At 43.7% G+C, this 22,772-nt stretch overlaps 1 protein-coding gene across 3 annotated transcripts in view; it reads right to left on the reverse strand.

Annotated features, from left to right (window-relative positions):
- The window catches only part of HERC3 (HECT and RLD domain containing E3 ubiquitin protein ligase 3), a 44,974-nt gene extending 24,256 nt beyond the window's left edge, over window positions 1-20,718 (reverse strand). The window contains exons 1-5 of one of the 3 annotated variants that reach the window (XM_014259049.2): window positions 20,630-20,691; window positions 17,505-17,549; window positions 15,880-16,137; window positions 1,267-1,426; window positions 157-233 (exon numbers count right to left, since the gene is read on the reverse strand). In XM_014259049.2, the coding sequence (XP_014114524.1) occupies window positions 157-233; window positions 1,267-1,426; window positions 15,880-16,105 (463 nt within the window). In that variant the 5' untranslated portion in view covers window positions 16,106-16,137; window positions 17,505-17,549; window positions 20,630-20,691. Of the gene's footprint in view, window positions 1-156; window positions 234-1,266; window positions 1,427-15,879; window positions 16,138-17,504; window positions 17,550-20,391; window positions 20,411-20,629 lie in introns of those variants that run through there. The other 2 variants (XM_005530296.3, XM_088056129.1) reach the window with 2 other exon arrangements.
- Between the last annotated feature and the right edge of the window lie 2,054 nt (window positions 20,719-22,772).

Consider the following 22,772-nt stretch of genomic DNA (forward strand, 5'->3'; position numbering starts at 1 on the left):
ATTCATGGTACCTGATCCATTTTATAGCATTCCATTTGGCCCAAAAGCAGTCAGGACATGGGATGTCTTTGATTTATTATGCAGAAATATGCAGTCTTGGACACTGTGCAAAATAACAGCACAAATTTTGGTAATTAATAATGGATGTCACAGTACCTGCTGCCAGAGCTAGGCAATGCCAATTTCCACAGGAAACCTGCAGTATCGTCTGTTGGTTCAATTTCTTTATCAACCTGAAGATGATGACACTATTTTAGAATAAGTGTTCACAAACACGGTATCACCTTAGATAAGAATTTCCATTTCCACTCAGATATTTGTTGCATATATACACAGAATCTATGGTTTTGAGACTGAGGAACAGTGCCTTGAAGGCAGTCCAGATCCACACATAATAGATGCAAAGCTGTGGAGACCTCTAGACACTTGACTAGTAACTCAACTACATTTCCCGCTGTAACACTGAATCCAGCCATCTGGAAATGGTGAAAATAGCTGGTTCTTGGTGTCTCTTTCACTATTCTTTTTCAGGCACTGACATTTTTCATGCTGTTATGGGCCTAGCAGTTCCAGTGAGTTACAGCACCAAACCCTCTTCAGTGCTCTGTACAGAGAATAGCATGTCAAAGGTTCAACTTATTCCACAAACATGTTATTTTAAAAATGGCACTATCACATTGCTATGTGAGCCCCTCTTTCTCTCTCTCTCTGTTTTATCAGAACAACATGCAAGTTAAAGACTGTCTTCCCACAGAGCCTTTCAGCTCAAACATTAATCTTTTGTAATTGAAACTCTTCCTTTAAATACTGTTTCAATAACAGCCATCCTAGAGGGACATCCCCAAACTTCTGCTCTGCTCTGGATCTGCAGTGGCAGACCAAATGAGAGACTGCATCTGTTGTTAACACAGCATGATAAAACACCATGAAGTACAAACAGCATTTCTGGTTTTAAGTACTCTTTTATGCACCTCTTTTTTCTGTACAAAACATTGTGACATTTTTCATGGAGGAAGTTAAACACGCTCCAATGTACTTTTCCATACCTCAACCATCCATGGGCAGAAACAAAGCTCCTGAGCACTTGCAGTGCTCAGCTGCAGTCACCAGAACAGCAGTGAGGACAAGGAATCACCTTCATCCCAACATGAGAAGGGCCCTATTCCTGCCACACTGAGAGAAAGTAACTCTCCCAAGGTGAGCAGCCCTTGATGCATCACCTCCAGGGAGCTTCCCTGAGGAAAGCTGACCCTGGTAAATGCTTACCTTGGTACTGTCACTGCATCTTCCATAGTGGTGAGCCCCAGCTGTCCGTCGCTGCCGGCGCCCCAGGAGAAGAGCTGGCCCTGGTCGCTGAGGGCCACGCTGTGCGACTCCCCACAGGCCACATGCACAATGTGCTGCCCGGCCAGAGCCCCGATTTGCTCTGAGGGAAACAGAGGGAAAACATCTCTGGTCACAGCACTCATCTCACAGCAACACACGGACACCAGGTCTGGGAAAATCCGCATGCAAAGCCATGCCGGGGAGTGCACTGATCCCCGGTTTAGTTTTAAAACATCCTACAGGAGAAAAAGCACTAGCTTTACTGAAAACATGTCACCGCTGAGCTCTTCTGAAAGCCTGGACTGAAGATCACAGAAGACAGGCAGGTATGCGTGCCTCAAGCACAATGACAGCCAGCCTCAGCAACACAGGAAAAACTATCAGGTTATTTAGGAACAGATAACCCAGATCTGAGGTTTCCCCACTCAGTTTTGATTCAGGGATCATCCCACACTGAGAAGATAGCAGACCCTGTAAAACATATTTGACCTTCCACAGCTCTCATGTCCAACGAAGATGAGTCATCCACAAAGCTGGATGTCATCCACAACCCATCCACCACACCTTAACTTATTGCTTGATGTGTATGTGTTACCTCACCCTCCACGCTAATCTTGGAACAAGTTTGAACCTATCAAACTATTACTGTCACTGTCAAACACTCATTAAAAAAAGTACCATATAAAGGAAGCAAAATGAGATGAAGGAATAAAAGTTTTAAAAGAAAAAAAATGGAAGACAACCCACAACTGACTTTTCATCATTACATCGTGTTAGGCAACTGAAGCAGGTTTGACAACTACTCTAAAAACACTTATAACCAAATCTTACTCCTTACACAATTCTTACAAATGGGCACGAAAAAAAGTCTTGATTTTCAATAAAACCTTGGAAATAACACACAACTGATGGCAAAGCTCCCTGCATGCCAGACAAAAGCAAAGTTGCTTTTCTTTTTTCTTCCCTGAATAAATACAAGTGTTCCAGTTTGTTAAAAAAAATGACCATATAATATTGTCTTTCTTATTTATGTATTAACCTTTACATGTCATCACTGATCGTATTTGGATATGGTACAATTTGTAACTCCTTTTAGCTGCACATTAGTGTAACACAATTTCTTAGTTTTGCACCCTATAGCTCATAGAAATAATTGTGTGATTAATATATTATATCTATGTATGCACTGCATAGTTTATAGAAATACTGGTGTGCTAAATGTGCTATATTGTAAGCCTTAGCAAAACATGAAGTGTTAAAATGCTTCTGTGTAACTAAGAAAGCAGTGTAAAGAAATTATGTTGCTTTTCCCACATCTGCTGACTGACCTCTCCAAGTGGTAACAGTGACACAAATCTGAGCTCGGAGCTGGAGAAGAACTTATTAACTCTTCCTTATCAGGGAAGTGTGAAACAACAGGATGAGAGAATAAAATATATTGACCTAATGTACAGGATGTCATGCAGATAAATCAGCATGCAAGGCCAAACAAAAGAGTTTCCGCAACTTCAAAAGCTCCCAAGAATGTTTGAATAATGCATGAAACACATGAATATGTGTGTACCTCAGTAATGTAACAGTATATAGATAACAGTGTCTTAATCTACCTTTGTGTTCTTTGGCCAATAGACAGAAACACCCCAGCAGCGGGCATTGTCCCTTTTTATCCCCTTATTAAACTTCTAAAAACTCTAAACTTCTAAAGTGTGAACTGTTTTTCACAAGGTGGATGGAGAAAGATTTCAGCCTGTAAGCTACAAGGCAGTGATCAGTATTACTGAAATCCCACTTGCCTGGGACATAAGAGGAAAGGGTCAGTACATGTCATTCCATGAAAATGACACCCCACACCACAGGCATCCAGAAATCATCAACACACAGAGCACCAAAAGCTGCTTACCAATTAATCTATGTGTCTTAAATTAGTGTGGAAAAAGGCACCCCTAAGAGGGCTTGCCTTCTATGTCTGGGAATAAGAAAATGAGGAGCAAAATCCCTGATGGATGTTACTGAAGAAAAAGGTGGCAACTATTTAAATACATCTTCTAGCCAAGGAAAATAACACCTGAACATGTGCTTTGTTTCACTCAAAATACTTAATGGCAACAGAGGTGCAGTTTACAAGTAACAAGCACACAAATATCTAAGGAAGAGTTGAGACCTGCCATCCAATTTCACCCTTGGTCCTGCAGCTCTTCCCAGCAGCACTAATTTCACCCAGTCCCACTGCCAGTGCAGAGACACAGCCAGGTTTGAGGGTGGTAACTCAATTTAGACACACAGCTTCCCACTTGGGCCCACAAGCACCCAACTATAGCACTGCTTGGCGCTCTGGTTTATGTTCATTTACATACATATATAAATCAGGGAACCTATTTTTATCTGAGAGCTCTAAACAACCAGCAGCTGTAAGGGCTGATCAAGGTCAGTGACAAACACCAGACAAGGTGTCTCAGCAGCACATGTGACTCTGGTCTCTTCCTCTCAGACATCCAGCAAGACAAACTGCTGCACTGTGCCCAACACACTGGGACCTGAAGGTCCATAACTAAAGCTGCTGCTGGAGAGGATCACACCATCAAAAGGAGAGGAGGATGAAACCATCCACTTCTCCAAGGAAAACCCTTCGATTCATGAACCCATCACTTCACCACCTCACCTGTGCTGGAAGGGCACACTGAGACATGGCTGTTACCCAGAGCACCTGAGCTCCTAAAAGTGGTCACAAATTCACCAGACAGCCCTGCTTCCAAAGCTGCTCCCTTCACACTGCCAAACACTCCAGGGGACATCATGAGCCTGACAACACAGCAAACATGGACAATATGGGATGCTGGGGCACCCATAGCTGAGACTGTTTTGCAACCTGCAGGCATGTAAAACACTTCCCTGGGAAAAGCAGTAATTGCCACAGTTAAGTTTTATTTCCTGCATCACTGCAGCACCCCGGGGAGGTGACAGAAGACTCCAGTGACCAAGGATTAACATCAGAAGCTGGAGAAGGCAGGACTCTGACCACAGTAGTATTGCACATAGAGTGCTTTGAGGTATGCAGCTGTGGCAAGGACCTCACACACTGGGACACTGAGAGGACACCCAATAGGTTCAGAAATCCGAGGTTATCTCAGTCCCCTCTGACTCCATCTAAAGTTTAATTTGGCAACATAAATGTGACCTTGCTCTATGTGCCATCCCAAGAGACAAATAAATACCAACTTGTTTTGAAAGGCTGCCCTGTGTCACTGAAAGCCTTCAGTGACTGCACTGCTCACCAATGGAACAGAGTACAGTCTCACCCAGACGTGCTGGATAACCACAGACAGAAAAAAAAACCTGTGCCTGTCTGGGAGATAAAGCTCTTTGCCTTTAGAAAGGTGCATGTATGGCCCATCTTACTACAATGCATTCCTAAGACCCTGTCAACAGCAGTTTGTTGTCACAAAGACACAAAGAAATGTAAATGCCAAATAGTTTTAAGTTTTATACACACACACACATTTATTTCCAGAGATGGAAAAAAGCCAGCCTTCTGCTGGGATCACAGGCTGCCCAGGCAGTCCAACAAGGGTCCCAGTTCACTGCCAGCTGCCAAGTCACTGAATGTACCATCTCTCAGCTTACATGGGTATCAAAAACATCTATCTAACAACTACTTCTTTGTTGACCTCCCATCCCTTCCTCACATCAAAATATTAGATGTTTTAGTGGTTGGTGTACATTAAACTTCCAAAGCATCACACCACCATTATTCGCTCCTTAGAGAAGATGTATCACTGCACTGAGATGGAGTACAAAAGGTGAAGTTTATTCTTAGTATTGTGTCTCATGTAATTGATGAATAAAACCCATCAAGTGGGGCTTAAAAGGCAAAATTATCTGCAAAGCTAAGCAGAACAAAACCCTGAAAGCAATAGGGAAGGGCTGAAACAATTACGCAATACAGTGTTTCAACACCTCATAAAACTTTCAAAAAACAAACAAAAATTCTTAAATTCCAAGAAGTAGACACTGACAATCTTTTCTTCCTGAAGCTGTCAGCTGTCTCAAAACAGCACCAATGCTTAGAAGTCCTTTATCAGTTCTTCATATCTGGTGGAGTTCCAGCTTTGATTTCTCTCTTCCGTCGCTTTATCCTGTGGATCTCAACACCAGCGGGTATATCAAGGTTTGGATTTTTCTCGTTTTCATCCTGTTAGATCTCTTCATAAAATACACTGGACTGAAAAATAAGGCAAAATGTCTTCAGGACAGCCCATCTGTGAATGGTGACAGGCCTGCTTCCCACAACTGCTCTTGTGTTTTCTTGGTTTGCAACGACACTCCAGCAAAAGTTGACGATAAGCAGTGTATGTTTCTACAACTCAACTTTCTGACAATCAGTGCATTTAGCTTGAAGGTTTGGGAATGGCAGTAAACCTGAGACAAGAATGAAAACCCCTGACAAGCCCACCATCAGTCCATAGCTTCCCTATTTATAAAACAGGGCCCATGCTTTGTCCCTACATTTTTGGAAAGCTATACAAGATCTTCAGGGTCTGAAACTGCTAGAAGTACAAAGTACTCACTTATACTGCTCTAATTAGAATGCACAGGCAATGAATGATTAATTAGCTTTCCTACTCCTAGTAATTTTATCAGAGAGTTGGTACACCCTGTCTGTGTATAGCTTCCAGCTGCTCACAAGACAGGCTTTTGCTAGAGGATGGGGCAAAATCCTTCAGCCATATGTGTACCAGGATGTACAGGAACAGCACCAGATGGCTTTCTTCTGCCTGGAAACTACAGGGAAACCATCAGCCCTGAGGTAACACCTTCAGCGGCAAAATCTGCATCCCTGGTCAGAAGAAGCTGTGTCTTGGAAGCATTTCAAGTGATTTCAGTCTGCTTGGACATCTGGCCAAAACTTCATCGTCTCCCTAGTTTGACAATAAGCAACTCAGAGCATTTTGCTCATCTTGGTTGTTGGTGTCTGCAAAGAAAGCGCTTGCAGATTCTCAAAAATAGGTGTGTTACTAGCTTGCCCAGATAAGAGATGGTGGTAGAAACACAGGGGAGAGAGAAACAGGTAAGCTAAGAAATTCCTCTGGGTTAAAGGCTAGCAGCTTGCAAGTCTGAGGACAGATGAGCCAATTTCTTTGCATTGACATGCTTGTTAATGTAGTCCATATGCACACTGAGGATGCCTGAGCATTGTGCAACACAGAGCTAAAAATCAGAAGTGTGAAATACAATGTTTCAATGCTCAAGGCAGCTGAATATTTAATCAGATACCAACGGCAACCTAAATTTCACCTGTATAATCTTTCTGTTCTCTGAGTACTGAAAAGCCTTAATTATTATAGTAAAGGAGCAGAGTTCTCTCCTTTTGGTTATGAATTGCACCAAGACATTAAACCATCTAACAAGGTGATACTAACAGCATTAGCACCTAGGGAAGCATGATTCAACAGCCAAAAACTCCATAAAAATCTGCTACTGCTTTCAACAAGCACCACAAGAAAACAGAAAAACATCTTGGCCCAAACTTATCAGTCACCACCGTTTTATTAAGCCACTGCACAAAATGCAAGTAAGCAACAGTGGATCTACCAAATGCCCTGACAAGACTTTTGTACATTAATTAGTAAGCTTCAGCTGACTCCCCAGTCTCCAATGGCACATCCCAAAGACGTTTCTGCAGATGGATATCCTGGCTCTACTTCTAGGCTGTGATGAGTTTCACGATTCCAGTCCTACTGAAGTCAGCTGAATGTTAAAACATGTCTAAGTGTTTTAAAGAAACTGGAGAAAGAGAAAACCAAAGTGCAACAATCAAAATGCTTGCAATTGAAAGCACACCAAGACAGAAGGTACCTCCCTCCCTTTACAAAAGTTTCTCCTTTTTTTTTTGTCAGCACTACTTCCATATCCTAGCTATTCACTGTTTTTATCTGTATTAGCAGTAAAATACCAGCTATTTAAGCAGCAGCAGCACAAGTACACTCACCAGCTTTTCCAGAAAACATCATCCCCAGTGGAAGTGTGATTCTGCCACTTGGAAACTGGTAACTGGGGAGGCGGAAATCATGGTGTTTGCCAAGGCCTTTTGCCCCTTCCCCTCTCCCTTAAAGCTCCCAAGAAGGACCCTCTGATTTCCCTCTGCCCACTTTCAACTCCGACCACCTAGGCATCCCACACTCCTAGCTGTCATGGGAAATATCTGGAGTCCTGGACTGGGATGAAGAAATCAGACTCTATAAACCATTTAAACTAAACACAGACTTTGCAAAGCTGTCATGTGCTTTTTTGAAAACATAATCTAACCCAGTCAGCTAAAATTACTCCTGTGGCTTCACTCACACCACCTCTGCAGGCTGCGGTTTGTCAGCAGTAAAACCAGAGGAAGGTGCACAGGGAGGAGGCCAGGGTTTTTGGACAGTTTCAAGAACACACCTCGGTGACTCTACAGTCTCTGGCATGGCCAGGCAGATGAGACACACAACACGTAGACAGCTGGAACCACCCTGCCTGACATCAGCTCTGCGTTTTCACCTTCCTGCTCTTTGCAGAGCGGCTCTGAGAAGGTATCACATGCTTGTTGCATCTTGAGCTCAGATTACACTACACTATTGCATACAAGGGTGTGAGAAACACTGTGCTCTGCACCTACTACAGGAGCAAACCCCACGGGGAGACCACATCCCCACCATATGACAGCTATCCTCACTATCTGCCTGCTCCTCTCACCTACATATGGCTGCACACCTTTAGCTCAAACCTCTCTTAGCATGGGGAAAAAACTTTGAAGTAGGAAACAAGCAATGTTTACATCAAAATGTAACACCCTTTCTGACTTTCTCAACACCCTAAGTTTACTATATCCATCGACAAGGCTGGGTTTTACAAGTCCAGTTTGCAAATCTTAAGGTTTTCCTCTCCTGAACTTCGTGAATGGCACTATGCCTGCAGCAGAAAGCAGAGCAGTATGAAGAACAGCCCAATCAGACAGACAACAGCAGCACCGAAGCTGATAAGACTCTGATAATTTGGTTACAAGGGAGGAAATGTAAATAGAGAGTTGGCTCACTGAACAAAAAGTAAGTGTGGGGAGAAGACAGCACAGGACAGAGGACAGACCAAAGCAGGTGACACTCCCCCAGAACACTGTTGATCACAGCAGTGGCAACACGGTCCATAGGTCACGGCTGAGAAGCTCCAAGTAACAAAAGATTCTGCAGTCCCCTTTCATCCAGAGACACTAGTGATTCTTATCAAGATGATGGTTTACCTGCATAACACATGTGGTACTGCTCATTCATTTATTGAGCATGGCTACTTCCAGTCTCCAGTCTGAGAGAGGCTGGCTCAGTTACTAACACTGCCTACACTTTATAAAGCTGTTTCTGGTCATGTCATGGCAGGAATGCGAGAGCAAGAAGTGAGAGGCCACCGTGACATCCCAGGGTGTCACTTCAAGTATGCTTTGCCAGTGAGTCCCCCTCACAGCTGTGAGCAGACACCTACCCTGAGAAAGCAAAGCCCTTCCTCAGGCACAGACAGAAAGCCCTCCCCACTTCACTGCCTTTTGTCTAGAGGACACAGCCTCTCTCAGGAGCTAGAGATGCAGACTGGCATGGGCACAGACAGCTGGAGCAGGCTCCTGGAAAGGCTGCTCAGGCACAGAAGGCTTCAGTCTGGCAAGCTTCAGCTGGCAGAGGGAAGAATCCACCTTCAGACCCCGGAGGTAAACTAGTAGGGATAGTTCTTTCAAAGAAATAAAACACCATGAGTCGCTAAAGAAGCAGAGGGAAAACATATATTCAGAAAATCCAGAGAGAACCCATTTTCCTCCACAGGCTATGGCAGAGAGCTGTAAAGGTGGTCATTCAGCCAGGCAGGCTGGCCACTGGCAGGCAGCACAGAAGCTGTGGCTGGTCTATGACTACTGAGAAACCTCCAAAGTCCACCATGTACACGTCAGCGAATCCCACAGCTCCAAGGCAGCAAGTCCAAGGTGGGCAGGATGCACTAAACCTTGGCAGGACATACTGAGGATGGATACCAGAAGAAGAAGGGGGAATTAGGGAAATGGGTGTGTAGATGCCAGATTTGATGGGCTGGCACTACACACTGCAAAGCTCTGACACTTGAGAGTCTCACCTGTGGCAGGCCCAGGCTTTGATTAAGTTATACAATTTTCAAAAGCACTTGATTTGCTCTTTACTCTGTCCCCATTTATTTTAATCCTGCAGTGGTTTGCATGGAGCAAAAAAAAAAGCCACATTTCTGAAAAGACACACCTGCACAGTACACAGTCAGTAGAGGACCTCTGCCTTTGCTTTCAAGGGCATTCCTACCAGCTTCACAAATCTTGCTTGAAAATATGTTATTGCTAACAAGCATGGTGACTGGAAAAAGGGAGGCAAAGAATGCAGTTCTATTAAACATTAAAAAAAAAAAAATATATATTATCTACTAGGCATTCTGAGAAAAAAAGATATAAGCATCTGTAGATTCCTTTTTGGTGAGTTTTTATAGGCAGGCAACTGTTTAAAAGGCAGGTCAGGTGTTGAAGAGTGAGCATGTCCTACCAGCTCTTTTCAGCTACCAAAAATAATTGATTTCTGATATGAAGTTTCAAACAGATCTTTAACATAAAGTCTTATTTCCAGTACAGCTTAAGTAAGAGTATTGGGCTGTCTGAAGATAACTGAGTCAAAATCAACTGCACCAAACTACTCAAATTTCTCCTAGAAGCTGTGATGCTCAGCCATACTTACTCAGCTTAATGAAGTCATCACTTTTGTCCAGCACAAACAACTATTCTGACTACAAAAAGGCTGGGGCATTCAGAAAACCTTAATCTATCTCCTCCAGCTTCTTCCCTGTCCTCTCCTTTAACTCACCACACACAGCTATCCACCCATTTTATCCTGAACACATCTTCCAGCCTCAGCATGGCTGCAGGAAAGGGGCCAGTCATTACAGCCACACACCGTGCCAAGGTTTCATGCTCCTTCCAAGCCAGGCAGGCAGACAGCCTTTATTTAATTTGCAGGCTTTTATTTCAGCTGCACCTTCAGAAAGCCTCTGAAGAGTAATCATGATACAGGAGTGACAAGTAACAAATACAACAGAGGTTAAGTACAAGTTCAGGTTGCCAAATTGCCCTACAAACCTCCAAGTCAGAAGGCAAAAATCTGGTCATTCTTACTGCAGCTCTGCCTTTTGAGCTAAAGAAGCATTAAAACTGTCCCTCATATCCTCTGTAATAACAGACCATACTGATTTGTAAAAAAAAACTGGTATCTTGCTTCCCTGGGCTCATACTTGTTTTTACCTCTCAGCAAAATGAAATCAAGAAAGGAATCCAGTGGTTCTAATAATACATGTGTGTTTAGAAACAAGACTTCAGAGTTGCATCTGAGAACACCTTAGAGCCATTTTGGGTGCTGACTAGGTTTCATTACTGTCAAGAAATCAGATTTTTACTTGTTTAGGCACTCCTAAAGAGCCTTCTCTCTCCTCATTGTAGGTTCTCCCAGCCCCACAGTCTCAGAAAATACTGGCACAAGTCAGTTCACATGACCAAGACCACATAAATTTTAAAACAACTCCCACTAAAAATATCTGGCATATTCAAATCCATCAGCCAGCCAATTCAACACAATGTAGGCACATTTAAGGTATCTCAGGGAAAGCACTTCCTTTACTTCTCATTCAACCAAATACCAACTGTTTCTAAATTAAGTTAATTTTAAATTCCGACGTCTAATTTTAAAATCATTCTGAAGCCCAAATGGCACAAGTTCAGCTGAAATTGACACTCCATAAAGCAAATCCACTGCAGCCACTAGTGAAGGCACAGCAACCTGAAATAGCTTGGTCAGCTCCTGTGACCGATCAAAGGAACAAGAAGGATGAGTACAAATGAACATACCCGACTTTCTGCAAGGGGTGACCAGTTTAATTACTTTTTTTTTTCCCCAAATAACATTTACAATGGGTGCTGAAACATAAACACACACAGCTCTTTGTCTGCTCATGACAAACACAAGCCCTGCCACCTCTCCTCCAGAGCAACCAGGACCTCGTGGCTGACTTCTCACCCACCAGGAAGAGGCTAAAACAGGAAGATCCACACAGACTGTCCTTCCAAGCAGGTGGCACATCTGAATTCTCAGCTGTTCCTGGGTTTATGATTAACAAGCATGCTGCCCTGAACACACAGCTCTCTGCAGATGTAATCCTCTGCTGAGGCTCAGGACAAGTGGACTTACATTTGAAAAGAAAGGCCACTCAGTTCAGAGAAATCCAGAAGATCTGGAACACCTAGGTTGGTTTGTTTGTTTTGGTGGTGCTTTTTCCTGCTTCTTGAAAGAGAATGAACATTATGATGATATTTCTATTTATGAGCAGAGATTCCACAATGCACTGAAAGGCAATGCTCCACTGCAAATTTGTATCCAGACAGGGAATTTTGTGAAAAAATCATGTTTCTCTGCTGTATCTTACCTGACAAAAGGTTTGAGGCAAATTTGGCTTGCAACATTGTTCTGTAGCTCTCTTGAGACACTAATTACCAAAGCCCAGGTTTTCCCACTAGCCAAAGTCAAATGCAATCCAAATTACTTGAACAGAACAAATATCTAGAGCCAAAAACAAGTTCCACATCTCAGACTGGTGCAGGTTTTTAAAGCTTCACAAACCACAAACAACCAGCTAGTTGTTTCACACTCCTCTACAATTCCACCCAGACCCCGAAGAGCCTTCACCTTAGGTACCTCAGCCTGTCTTTTGTTCTCCAGCAGGCAGACTCAGATAAAACACTTATCTAAGAGTCATCACAGGGAGCCAAGACATCATGACAGACCAGAAGAAAATCAATCCAAGTGAAATTACGGGACTGAAAAAGGCAAAATTTAGATATACTTATGAAGAATATTTTTTCCCCCCCTTAAAACTACTGCAGTACAAAATTATTGCTTCCCATTAGAGACATAATGTATGCCATCATCTGATAAATTTCAGGAAATCAATGCAGACTCAGACTAATTTTGCAAAACAGAGGCTTCAATACTTCACTACAAAAATTGCCAAGTTGCTTCTCCTAAGACATGGTCAGAGACTCTGGAGACTTCAAGGGCGTAACAACACAAGTGAAAATTAGGGCAGGCCAGACAGAAGCTTTATTAATCATGCTCATGGTGAGAGAACGCTGGAACAGCATTCCTGTCCCTCTGCATCCCTGCCAAGTGATTGCAGAGACACAAACTACGGAACGTTTTGGGGAGGAAAAGGAAAAAAAAGGAGATGTGAGGAAAAACGATCATGTATGTATTAACAAAGCCAGATATCCACACCTAAGAGGGGTGGGCTCTTCAAGTACCTTGCCAATCACCACAATTGGAAAAAAAAATTGAACCGGTAAACAGCATGACAATGTGGGAAACTGACTTGTGGTAGAGCAATGGGAGTGTCACACCTGGTATCACCCTGGTATTATCAAAAGGAAGGAGTTTGAAACACTTAGAAGCAGTTAGCTTTTAGTCAAAAGGAATGTTATTTTAGTTTGGCTAAATTTCTTAGGCATCTTGAATACTAATTTTAGCACCTCAATGTAAAATACAGAGGAAAGAGCACTTCCAGAAAATAAACCTCTACTGATTTATGCTTTTTCAGTGGCATGCACTCCCCCAGCAATTTGTGTTCCCTGTAGAGGAGAGGCATAAGAATCACTTTGCCAGCTGCTATCCCCCTCTCCACATTATATCCACAAGGTCAGCAGATGTGACCATAAACACAGCTCCTAATTAACATGTTTTCTTTCATTTCAAAAGGTGCCCTCCAAAGGGCTCCTCCATGAGGAACTGCGGAACCAATCCTGTGCCACTGTTTGACATTTTCATGAGCAGCATGAATGAGAAGCAAAACTGGATAGTGAGAAATAAAAGGGAGTCTCCTGTTAGGGAAGACCCAGGCAGCAGGAAGGGGATCGCTCCACCCCTAGGAAGTCAATGAAGCCTTCACAAGGTTCAAAACCCCTTGCACATTTTTGTGTCTCTGTGTTACTCTCAAACACAACCAAGGCACTCTGTAAAGCCCTGGTAAGCATTTCTGAAGTCCAGAGAAGGCTCCCCAGGGGCTGCCTGAAAGGGACAATCAGTATTGTGTCACAGCCTCCAATATCAGGAGATGGAGCTCACTTCCAGAGCTGGGCAGAGGTCACCCACTTCTAGCTGCCCTCACAGGCTTGGCAGGATCAAGCCACAGGGCAGGGAAACCAAGGGACTTCAGCCCACACTGCCCTGTCCAGCAGAGCTGGAGAGATGCAGCTCCAGGACTCACAGTTCCTGGCATTTCTCCCATTCTCTACCACAGACTCTTCCTGACAGTCTTCTCTATCATTTCCAACAACTCAGGACCCCGTGTCGCACACATGGATCTCCATCACCTATCAGGCACAGCTTTGTTCATGGGCCCACAACAATGGGAAATGGAAAAGACCATCTTCAACAGGCCTTTCTACACAGAAGGTGTAAGGTTGTCTGTATTCCATGCAGAGGAAGCGAGGGTGAAAGAGGAAGGTTTGATTCTTCTTGTTCCCATTTGCAAATGAAAACTAAGAAATTCAGTTCCCAGTGTTGTACGACAAAGCACAGAGGAGTGTGTGATGGGGCTCTCCCCCACTTTACTCTTACCATAAAGGCTGCTGTGACTGTTCACTGTAAGCTAAAAAGAGCAGCTGTTCCTTGCTTTACAGCACATCCCTGCCACCTGCTCCAGCCAGCAGAAATCCCATTGCAGCCACAGCCAGTAATGCTGTGTTGAAACACCGTTTCTCTGGCATGGCCACTGGCTCCTCAGAGAGCAGTGCTGCAGAATTTTTTTCAGAAAAATGTAAACATGTAGGATAACTGGGACTTGGTTTCACATCTTGGTGACAGACCCTAATTTAAGGGGTAGAAGAAGGGCACTTGTGATCAAACACAAGGAACCTTTAATTTCTGCTTCAAAATCTCAGAATGGCCCTCTTCTACAGATCTAGCTGAGCAGGATTACATAGCTGAGAGAGGTCTACACTTCAGCATTCAGGATTCATTAAGTCCATTTCCAGCTCTGATCTACTTGCTATCAATCCTCCATTTTCATCATCAGCTTATGCTTGCTTAATTTTATGCGTAAAACAGCAGCGTAGCCCGAAGATGTTCTTCAGAGTATCTTTGCAGCACTCAAAACAGTACTGAATTTCTGGGGCCTCCTCACTAGTCTTGAGTTAGCTGGGTGATTTGCAGGATGAAGTATCCTCAGAAGTTTAAGCTGAATATTCATTAAGCTTGGCTTCCTTTTACCAAGCATCTCACATATTCCACGGCTTAAATTTACAAGTCCTCAGAAGGCTTGCACAGAGAGGACTTCAGCACTCCTGCTATTCCCAATCTCTTTCACTAATTGTTTAGAAACTACTTGTAGGAAAAGCAAGAGAGGGAAGATTCAAGGTCAACTCCTCTAATCCAGCACCACATCATCCAACAGCTGCCAACTCATTCTGAGAGGAAGAGACAAAAGACACTGACAGAGGAAAGGAGCACAGTAGGGTCAGTCAGGTCAGCTTTGCACATACTGCATGGGGAACTGTGGCTATCTTGCAGACACCTCCTCTTTCTACCATGCAATAAGAGGTTACACTAGAGAAGACCCAAGCCCTACAGAGGGTAACCTGCAGTTTGAGGAATTAATTACTCAGAGCACAGGACTTTTATATTATGGAAACAGAAATAGCTGTATCTTTACCACATGCCAAAACCAAGAAGTTAATGCAAGATAAACTGGAAGGCCAACATTCAAGAGTCCAGAAGAAAGGCTTCAGGGTTTCTTCCAAGAATAACTTACAATTAAAACACTCCTTCACCCTGGGAAGGAGAGGCAGTAGCTGCCTGTGGTTCAGCACTCATGAGTTCTTGTCCACAGGAACACAATGATAAAATGCACATGAGTCTGGGGAACACAACACTAAAGTGATCTTCTTTCAGATTAAGAAAGCATGAAGGAGTGAAGACACAAGTCGACGAGGGATTCTGAAAGGGGCAAACAAAACTCACAAACCCTCTTGGCCAAACACAAGTTTGCTCTCCACAACTCTACTCAACACAGATACACTTGTACTCTTTGGTGTGAGAAAATTCCCAGCAACAGCTGAATAAGAGTGGGCATAACAATGCAGTGCAATTGGAAAGACAAAGCAGAAGACACTTGTGACTCATGGGCTTCTCCTCGTTTTATAAAGAGACAACATAATGCCAGATAACAAAATCTGCCCCGAGACCATCTGTGCTCGCCTCTGTTTTGATGCATTTCCCAGGCAAAGTGAGCAGACCTGTCTCTTCACCCATGCTGCTCAGCTTTAGCTTTCCAGAGCCCGCCAGTGTTATTCAGCATCACTACTGTGTTTTGTGACACGATTATCAGCTCTGCTGGCTGCTCCAGCTCTACAGCAATCAGCACAAAGCAGCTCCCATAATGTTCTCAGCCCACCAGCCTCAAGACAGTTTGAAGCTTAAAAAGCAGACTTACCTGGCTTGCTTCCTTCACAGTCATGCCCCAGTTGACCTTTGGTGTTCAAGCCACAGGTATACACCTCTCCATCTTCCAACAGGAACACAGAGTGGTTTCCTCCACACGCCACCTCCTTGACATTTCTATCGTGGATGAACCCATATACCTGTGGCTCAGGAATGATGACCTGGAGGTTGCTACCTATCCCAGGCTGTCCATAAGACGAGTAGCCCCAGCATAGCATTTTCTCTCTTTTCAGCAAGTCATGTATCCTTCCTGGGCAAGGGAGACAGAGGAATGAGTGTGAATGAAGCACGTACATGACAAATGATCCTACAGAGATCCAGCTGCTCACAGCAGGAGGTGGAAACAACCAGAAAAAAGCATTTCCTGCGTGACTGTCAGGTTTGTGAACTGTCAGTAAACCATTACACAGACAAAGAGTAATCAAGACAGCTCAGCTGTGGTACTGAATCAGCACCTTCATGCCTTGGCCATCTCCATCTGCGAGGCAGTAGAAATGTTCTGAAACCCAGGAGACTGAGCTTTTACACTGCAAAATTACTCTGCTTCAAAACCCAAATATCAAACAATGCCCCAAACCAAATGTAATGCTTTTCAGACTAACAGGCCAAAATCTGAACTTTTAGAGTGCCATATTTGAGACCACTTCTAAGTAAATCTTTAAAAATTACCTCCAAGGTGGTTAGATTAGCCCTGAACAGAATGACACAGGTATTTGTGGCGTACTGGCCAATGCAGAAATTTGTTGTTTCTGAGAAACAGAGATTAAGGAGTACTTTGCTCAATTGAACACAGTCGTGCAACCCAAATTTGTGCATGCCCACACACACACTGAACTTGAGCCACACACTGAACACACACACAGCCCTGAACTGCAGCAAGAATTACACAAGAAGCAGCAGTTCACGTGGAGCAGCACATTGACAGCTTGGCCCTGACAGCAATGGACAGGTCACGTTGATGCAACTTGCCAGCAGTCAGGTGTTATCTTCTGTGCTGTGCTCAGTGAAAGTCAGGGATTTAAGAGTGGGGTAACGTGGGAAGGGAAAAAAATAATGCAATATAAAAGGTCCAAGGAATTAACTTGGCTTGAATTCAATAAAGACAACAGGATGCTAATGCATAAAAGCTGGGGAAAGAAAACAGCATTCCATAAGAAGCATGCATAAGATTTTAGTAATACCCCTTTGTCACTCCTAATCTCAATAGGTTTGGGTTATTTGTTAAGCATGCTATACTAATAAGACATTGAGAACTCCTCTGATTGAACTAGAAACTAGCTGAAGCTCTCTTCTTTTTTTTTTTTTTTTTAAACAGGAAGGAGAAAGAAGATTACAAAATTCAATGAAAGATCTGAGACATTAAGTCTTAGGACACACCATGCCAAGTTTTAAGCTAAGGCAATTTGCAGCAGCAGCAGCAGTATTTACTAACATAGCACAAGACAGAAAAGCAAAAGGTAACCCCTGAAGCACCAAAGATTCCTTCTCCCACTCTGAGCAGACAGGAAACACACACATTTGGTTTGTTTCCAAAACCTGGTGCTAATTCAAGCTCTAGGTATTAGCAATAAAGCCTTTCCTACCCTTAGCCCTAATCAACGGGTGTTCATCTCTTACCCTTTGCCTGTCAGCTGTGGTCACTTCCACTGAGGCACGACTGAGCTGGAAGGGGAAGGGAGAGGATTGGATTTTCCAGTTAGTACTTCATCAGTGGTGCAATTTCCTACCACAAACTGTCTACTAGGATCTCTTATTAGGTGCTTTAAAGTAATGCAGGACCCCGCTTATCTCTAGCAGCCCTTCTTCCTCTATAGCATAATTTAACTCGTTCACACCCACACGCGCTTATCACTGGCCAGCTCCAAAGCATGAAGAGGAAAAAGCAGATTACAAGGCTCTGCCTGGTTAAATCAGTCATGATGTACACTCTATGTGGCTGCCCTAATGCCTGATGGAAGACACCCTCTATGCTGGCTACCCTAAGAATAGGAATGCCGTGGGACACAAGAAAATTGAAGTGTGTGCATGTGCTTTAAACAGCTACATTTAGAGCGAACTTCATGTTCTATCACACCACCAAAAAAACCCAAACTAAAAATGCATGAGCAAAACCCTGAAGGTGGCAGGGAATCATTTCAAAACTAACACTGGAATGGTAGAAATCTGGGACTGCTGTTTCTCTCAGCCTGGGGAACTGCATGTTACAAAGACATAAGCAGCCATCCTGAAGATCCAAGGATCACATTCCCTGCTAAGATAAATAGATACTGCCTCTGAGCTGAAAAAATGTCACCAGTATACGACTTGAACTACAGTGACATTGTACCACATGAGCTAAATATTAATTTGGGATACCTTTTAAAACGGTACCTCAACATCTGCTCCCTATAGACTACAGTCATCTTCCCTAGTGCTAATTTCTTTTAAAAATGCTAAAAATACATTAATTACTTTCCTTGTGTTCATATTCCACACAAGAATTTGCTGCTAATGGGCAAGGGGATACGATGTGATTGGTAAGAGATGGGTTTTTCCTCCAACTAAGATACTACTTGAAACAGGAGTTCAAACTCCCAGTAATCCATATAAACACTAGGGTGATATTTCAGAGTACAACCCTCCATTCATGCTAGAGGCCATATTTTCTGAAGCTCCTCATATTTAACAATCTCTATACCAGACACAGAAAACCCGGTTTTCACAAGTTGTTTTGGTTTTTTTTTTTTAATAATCTCTATCGACTGCCACCCCCATCTTCCAAACATTTTGCAAATAAATCTCTGTGCAGCTCAGTTTCACGGAAGCAGACCAACACTTTCCAGTGGAGAGCAGAGCAAAAAAAACACAGCCTGTGTACAGAGTGTACAGGCACAGCTAAATATTTCAAATGGCCTGGTGAATTTACTTACATTGAAGTCATTCTTAAAACCATGACTTTAAGACTTTTTTTTTTCCTCCCCCTACAAAAAAAAATGCTGGAGGTCTTAATACATTATATGTTCAAGTAGGAGCTGTGTTCTGAAACAACGAGACTTTAAATTACAATTTCACACTCTGTTTCCAACCTGGTTAAGGCAGTTCGTCTTCTTTGACAGTAGCAGAGGAAGTAATATTGCATGTGCCACTGCAAACTACCTCTACAAACTGCGTACCTTTCTCATGCTAAAACAATTACATAAAAAGTTTCTAGTGTAGGCAAGCACTAACAGACATGTGCCTGCACATACTCATGTATATGTTAAATATCTGATTTATATTCACTTATCTGAAATTTTATATAAGGGATTAATATTCCTTGTGCCCAGCTCAATATACCGTAAAAAAAAGCTGAATTTTTATCTTCAGAGGGCAAAGCCTTAGGGGAGAGGCTTTTCTTAAGTGCATCAGTTAGGGATTAAATTTCAGAGTTCCTTTTAAAAATCGGATTTGCAAAAGCACAAGAACTGCAGTACCCAACCACATTACCTATTCCTGTTCTTCAGAAATCCCAACACAGCCAGCTTGGTATTCGTGTTTCAGAGATAAGAACAGATGCAATGCAGTAAAGCCAGTCATTTGCAGAGCTTCCCAACGTATAAAAAAGAGGGGGAAAGATATAACACCACATCCTCAGATCCTGACATTCCAGGAATAATTTCCTAGCTAGAGCTAGGAAAGCCTCACACTGTGAGGAATATTTTGAGGAAACCTATTGTGGGTGGAAGACCCACCCTCTGCTATAATAAGGTTCTGCTGACATACAAAGTATATGTCCTTTGGTGAAAAAACAGCCCCGGTGGTTTGGTAAAAAAATAACGCTGCATGTATGATCATGACAGGATGTATTTTGTCTTTTTTCTTTTTCTTTTCCTCTCTCTTTTTAAAAGCTCTCATGCCACGCACAGTCTCTCCTCAAAATCACACAAACATATTCTAAAGCCATTTCCACTCTGCACCCTTTCTGGGAAAGTCACCTAAGTAAATATCGCAATTGCAACAATCGACACACAAGGCTCAGTGCTCTCTAAACAAAGAGATCTGCCAACTGGCAGTGCATGAATAAACAAGTTTTTTCCTTCCCTCTTGTTTGTGAGATTTCAGATAACAAATGTGTTTCTTCTACTAGCATTGCTCAACAATGACGGAATTTACTGCCTCTTTCTGCCACTAAGCCTCCATGCCCACTTTCTTCTTCTTTTTGCCTCCGTTTCAGTCCAACTCAATGTCCAATGTAAACCAGGTTAGAGAGCAAGAGAATACAAGGTGTACCAGCAAATGAGTTAAATAAAGCAGGAGCAGAGTGTTTCCACTGCACAGCCGCATGCCCTCAGATGGAGATGCCCCCACACAAAACATACAAAAATAGATACCTAAAATCAAATATGACAACCCCCCCCACCCGCCATCACCTCCATTTTGCAATCCCAGTAAAAACACCGCGCCCTCCCTGCCTTCACCCCGGACACCCCGGGCTTCTTGCGGCTGCTTCCCACGCCCAGACCGCCGCTTCCCGGCGGGCACACACCGAGCCCGGAGCGCCGGCAGCCCCGTGCCCTCCCCGCAGCCAGGTGATGCTGCAGCAGCGGCGGCGGCGCCGAGCGCCTCCTGCCGCAGCCCCGTGGCCGCCCCGGGCACCCCGCCCCGGGCCGGGGACGCGCGTCCCGCCCCGGGGAAGGCGGCGGGGGCTCCGCCAGGCATGGGCTCGGTAGCGGCCCCGGCAGCTGCCCCACGGCGGGGCTAAGCCGGCCCTCCCCGGCACTCACCGCCGCCAGCCCCGCCGCTGCCGCCGCGGCGCCGAGGAAGTCCCGGCCCCGCCGCCGCCGCCGGGAGTGACGCGCGGCGCGGCCAATGCGCAGGGCGGGCCCGGCCCCGGCGGGCGCGGGGAGGGCCGGGAATCTCCTTTCCCCGCGGGCAGGGCACGCCGTGGGCTCTGGGGGGGCCTGGCCTTCCCGGCAGCGCGGGAATGCCGCGGGAGCCGGGCCCCGGGCGGAGCGCTGGGGACAGCCGGGCCCCGCCCGCTGGGCTGCGGGGCCACAGCCTGGCGGATCAGTAACCGCGCTAAACACGGCAGAAACCGAGGGGCGAAGTTAAGCGCATTCCAGAATTTAAGCTGTTCTAAATGAAGGTCTCAAGGGAAAGGCAGCTTTCCAGTGTTTGAAAACGCGTTAAGCACGAAATGTCATTTACTACTAATAATAGTTTCTTTCCGCTAATCTGTTTCTTCTTCATTTTATGTGGCCGCTGATCACCTGTGTGAAAAACGAGGTTCACATATTTTTTACAGAATTTGAAAGTTTAATAGAAAGACAATCAGGAGATAAAAATAAAGTGTACAGGTACGGCCGGGTGTCTCTGCATTGAGCCAAGAGAGCACACCTTACTAACAAAGGATTGTCCCTTAAAAACAGAACCCTACTACATATCCATAAATTCTCATACATATTCATACATTCTTCTTAAGGATTTTTTTTTATGTTCCTTTGTTTAGTTTTTACCTTGCCCCCATCCCAATAGATCAATATTTTTGGCGCCATCGGGTTTTATATCCTCCGATGAGGATGCAATAAATACTTCACTTGGAGGTCTTGGAGGACAAGATAATCTTAAAAACGGTGGGGGCAGGGGGGGGGGGGTTGCTCTGACTATCTTTTCAGTCACTGGGTTATATAAACAAAAAGTAGTTTGTGCTTTAATATCACGTTATAGCCTAACATATATATGCATTATACCACTATTTCTAAGTTTCATCAATAACAGAAATAAAAGAAACTATATTATTACAACAAAGTTTTCTAACCTTATACATATAACATTCAATATATATCTGCAAAATCCAATAATATAATATGCACTTATAACACCTGGCAGGGTCATTTGTTTAGGAACTTAAATTTTATACAAAGTTCCAACCTCAAAAAAAGGTTTGTTGTCAAAGTCTCGTTGAGAGAGGGAAAAAAAAAAAAAAAAAAAAGAAAAGAAAAGAGGCCAATGAGCAAGCAATTATGTAACTCCCAAGCACTGATTTTCTGGTTTTAGTGCCATCTATTAGAAAAAGACTGTGCTCCACAAGAGCGAAGCACAAGCTGGATCCCATTCAGACCAACAAAACGACAGTCAATATTTGAAGCAAACCTCAGGCATGTGTTTGCAAGGGCTCAGGATGGGGGGAAGAAGTCCCTAAGGTAAGTCTAGTGCCCACAAGTATCTGTGGCCCTTATGCTACATCTCTGGCAATTCACAGTGTTTGTGCATTTAGTAGAAAATGTGTGATGGATCAGGTAAAAAAAGTCACCTGTATTTGCATGCATTGTGCATGTTTAGAATAAAGAGCTACTTCAGTGTAAAATTACACCTGTGATGTAACATCTCTGGTTTAACCAGTGTTACAAGCAGCTTCCAGAATAACTGACAGCATAGAGAGAGGAGATTAGATAGATAGGTAGATAGGTAGATAGATAGATAGATAGATAGATAGATAGATAGATAGATAGATAGATAGATAGATAGATAGATAGATAGAAGAAAAATAGAGGAAAACATACTTTTCTGTGTTTGTTTTTGTTTATGGGTTTGTTTTTTTTTTGTCATCTGGAGACCTTTGCAAAATAGAATGTTTCCCTTTACACTTGGTTTCCTCTGTTTCTGATTGCACAGTCGAGGAGGGGAAGGTACACACACACAAAGAAACAAACAAACAAAAAAACCCCAAACAACAAAACCCACCAAAAAACCAACCAACCAAACAAACAAAAAGAAAATGATAGAGCAAAGCCTGGAATTTGTGTGAGGGAGCCAGGAGTCTCTTCTTGAAACCAATTTTTAACTGGTTGCATTTCAGCTTCCAGGAGAACTTTCAAGGCTGCTCTTGCACTTGTCTGCAGGTGATGCTCAGCTCAGATGAGTGGC

This window comes from Pseudopodoces humilis, chromosome 6, assembly GCF_049639895.1.
Source record: "Pseudopodoces humilis isolate 2021_Gansu_Grassland_sample_001 chromosome 6, ASM4963989v1, whole genome shotgun sequence".
Classification (NCBI taxonomy): domain Eukaryota; kingdom Metazoa; phylum Chordata; class Aves; order Passeriformes; family Paridae; genus Pseudopodoces; species Pseudopodoces humilis.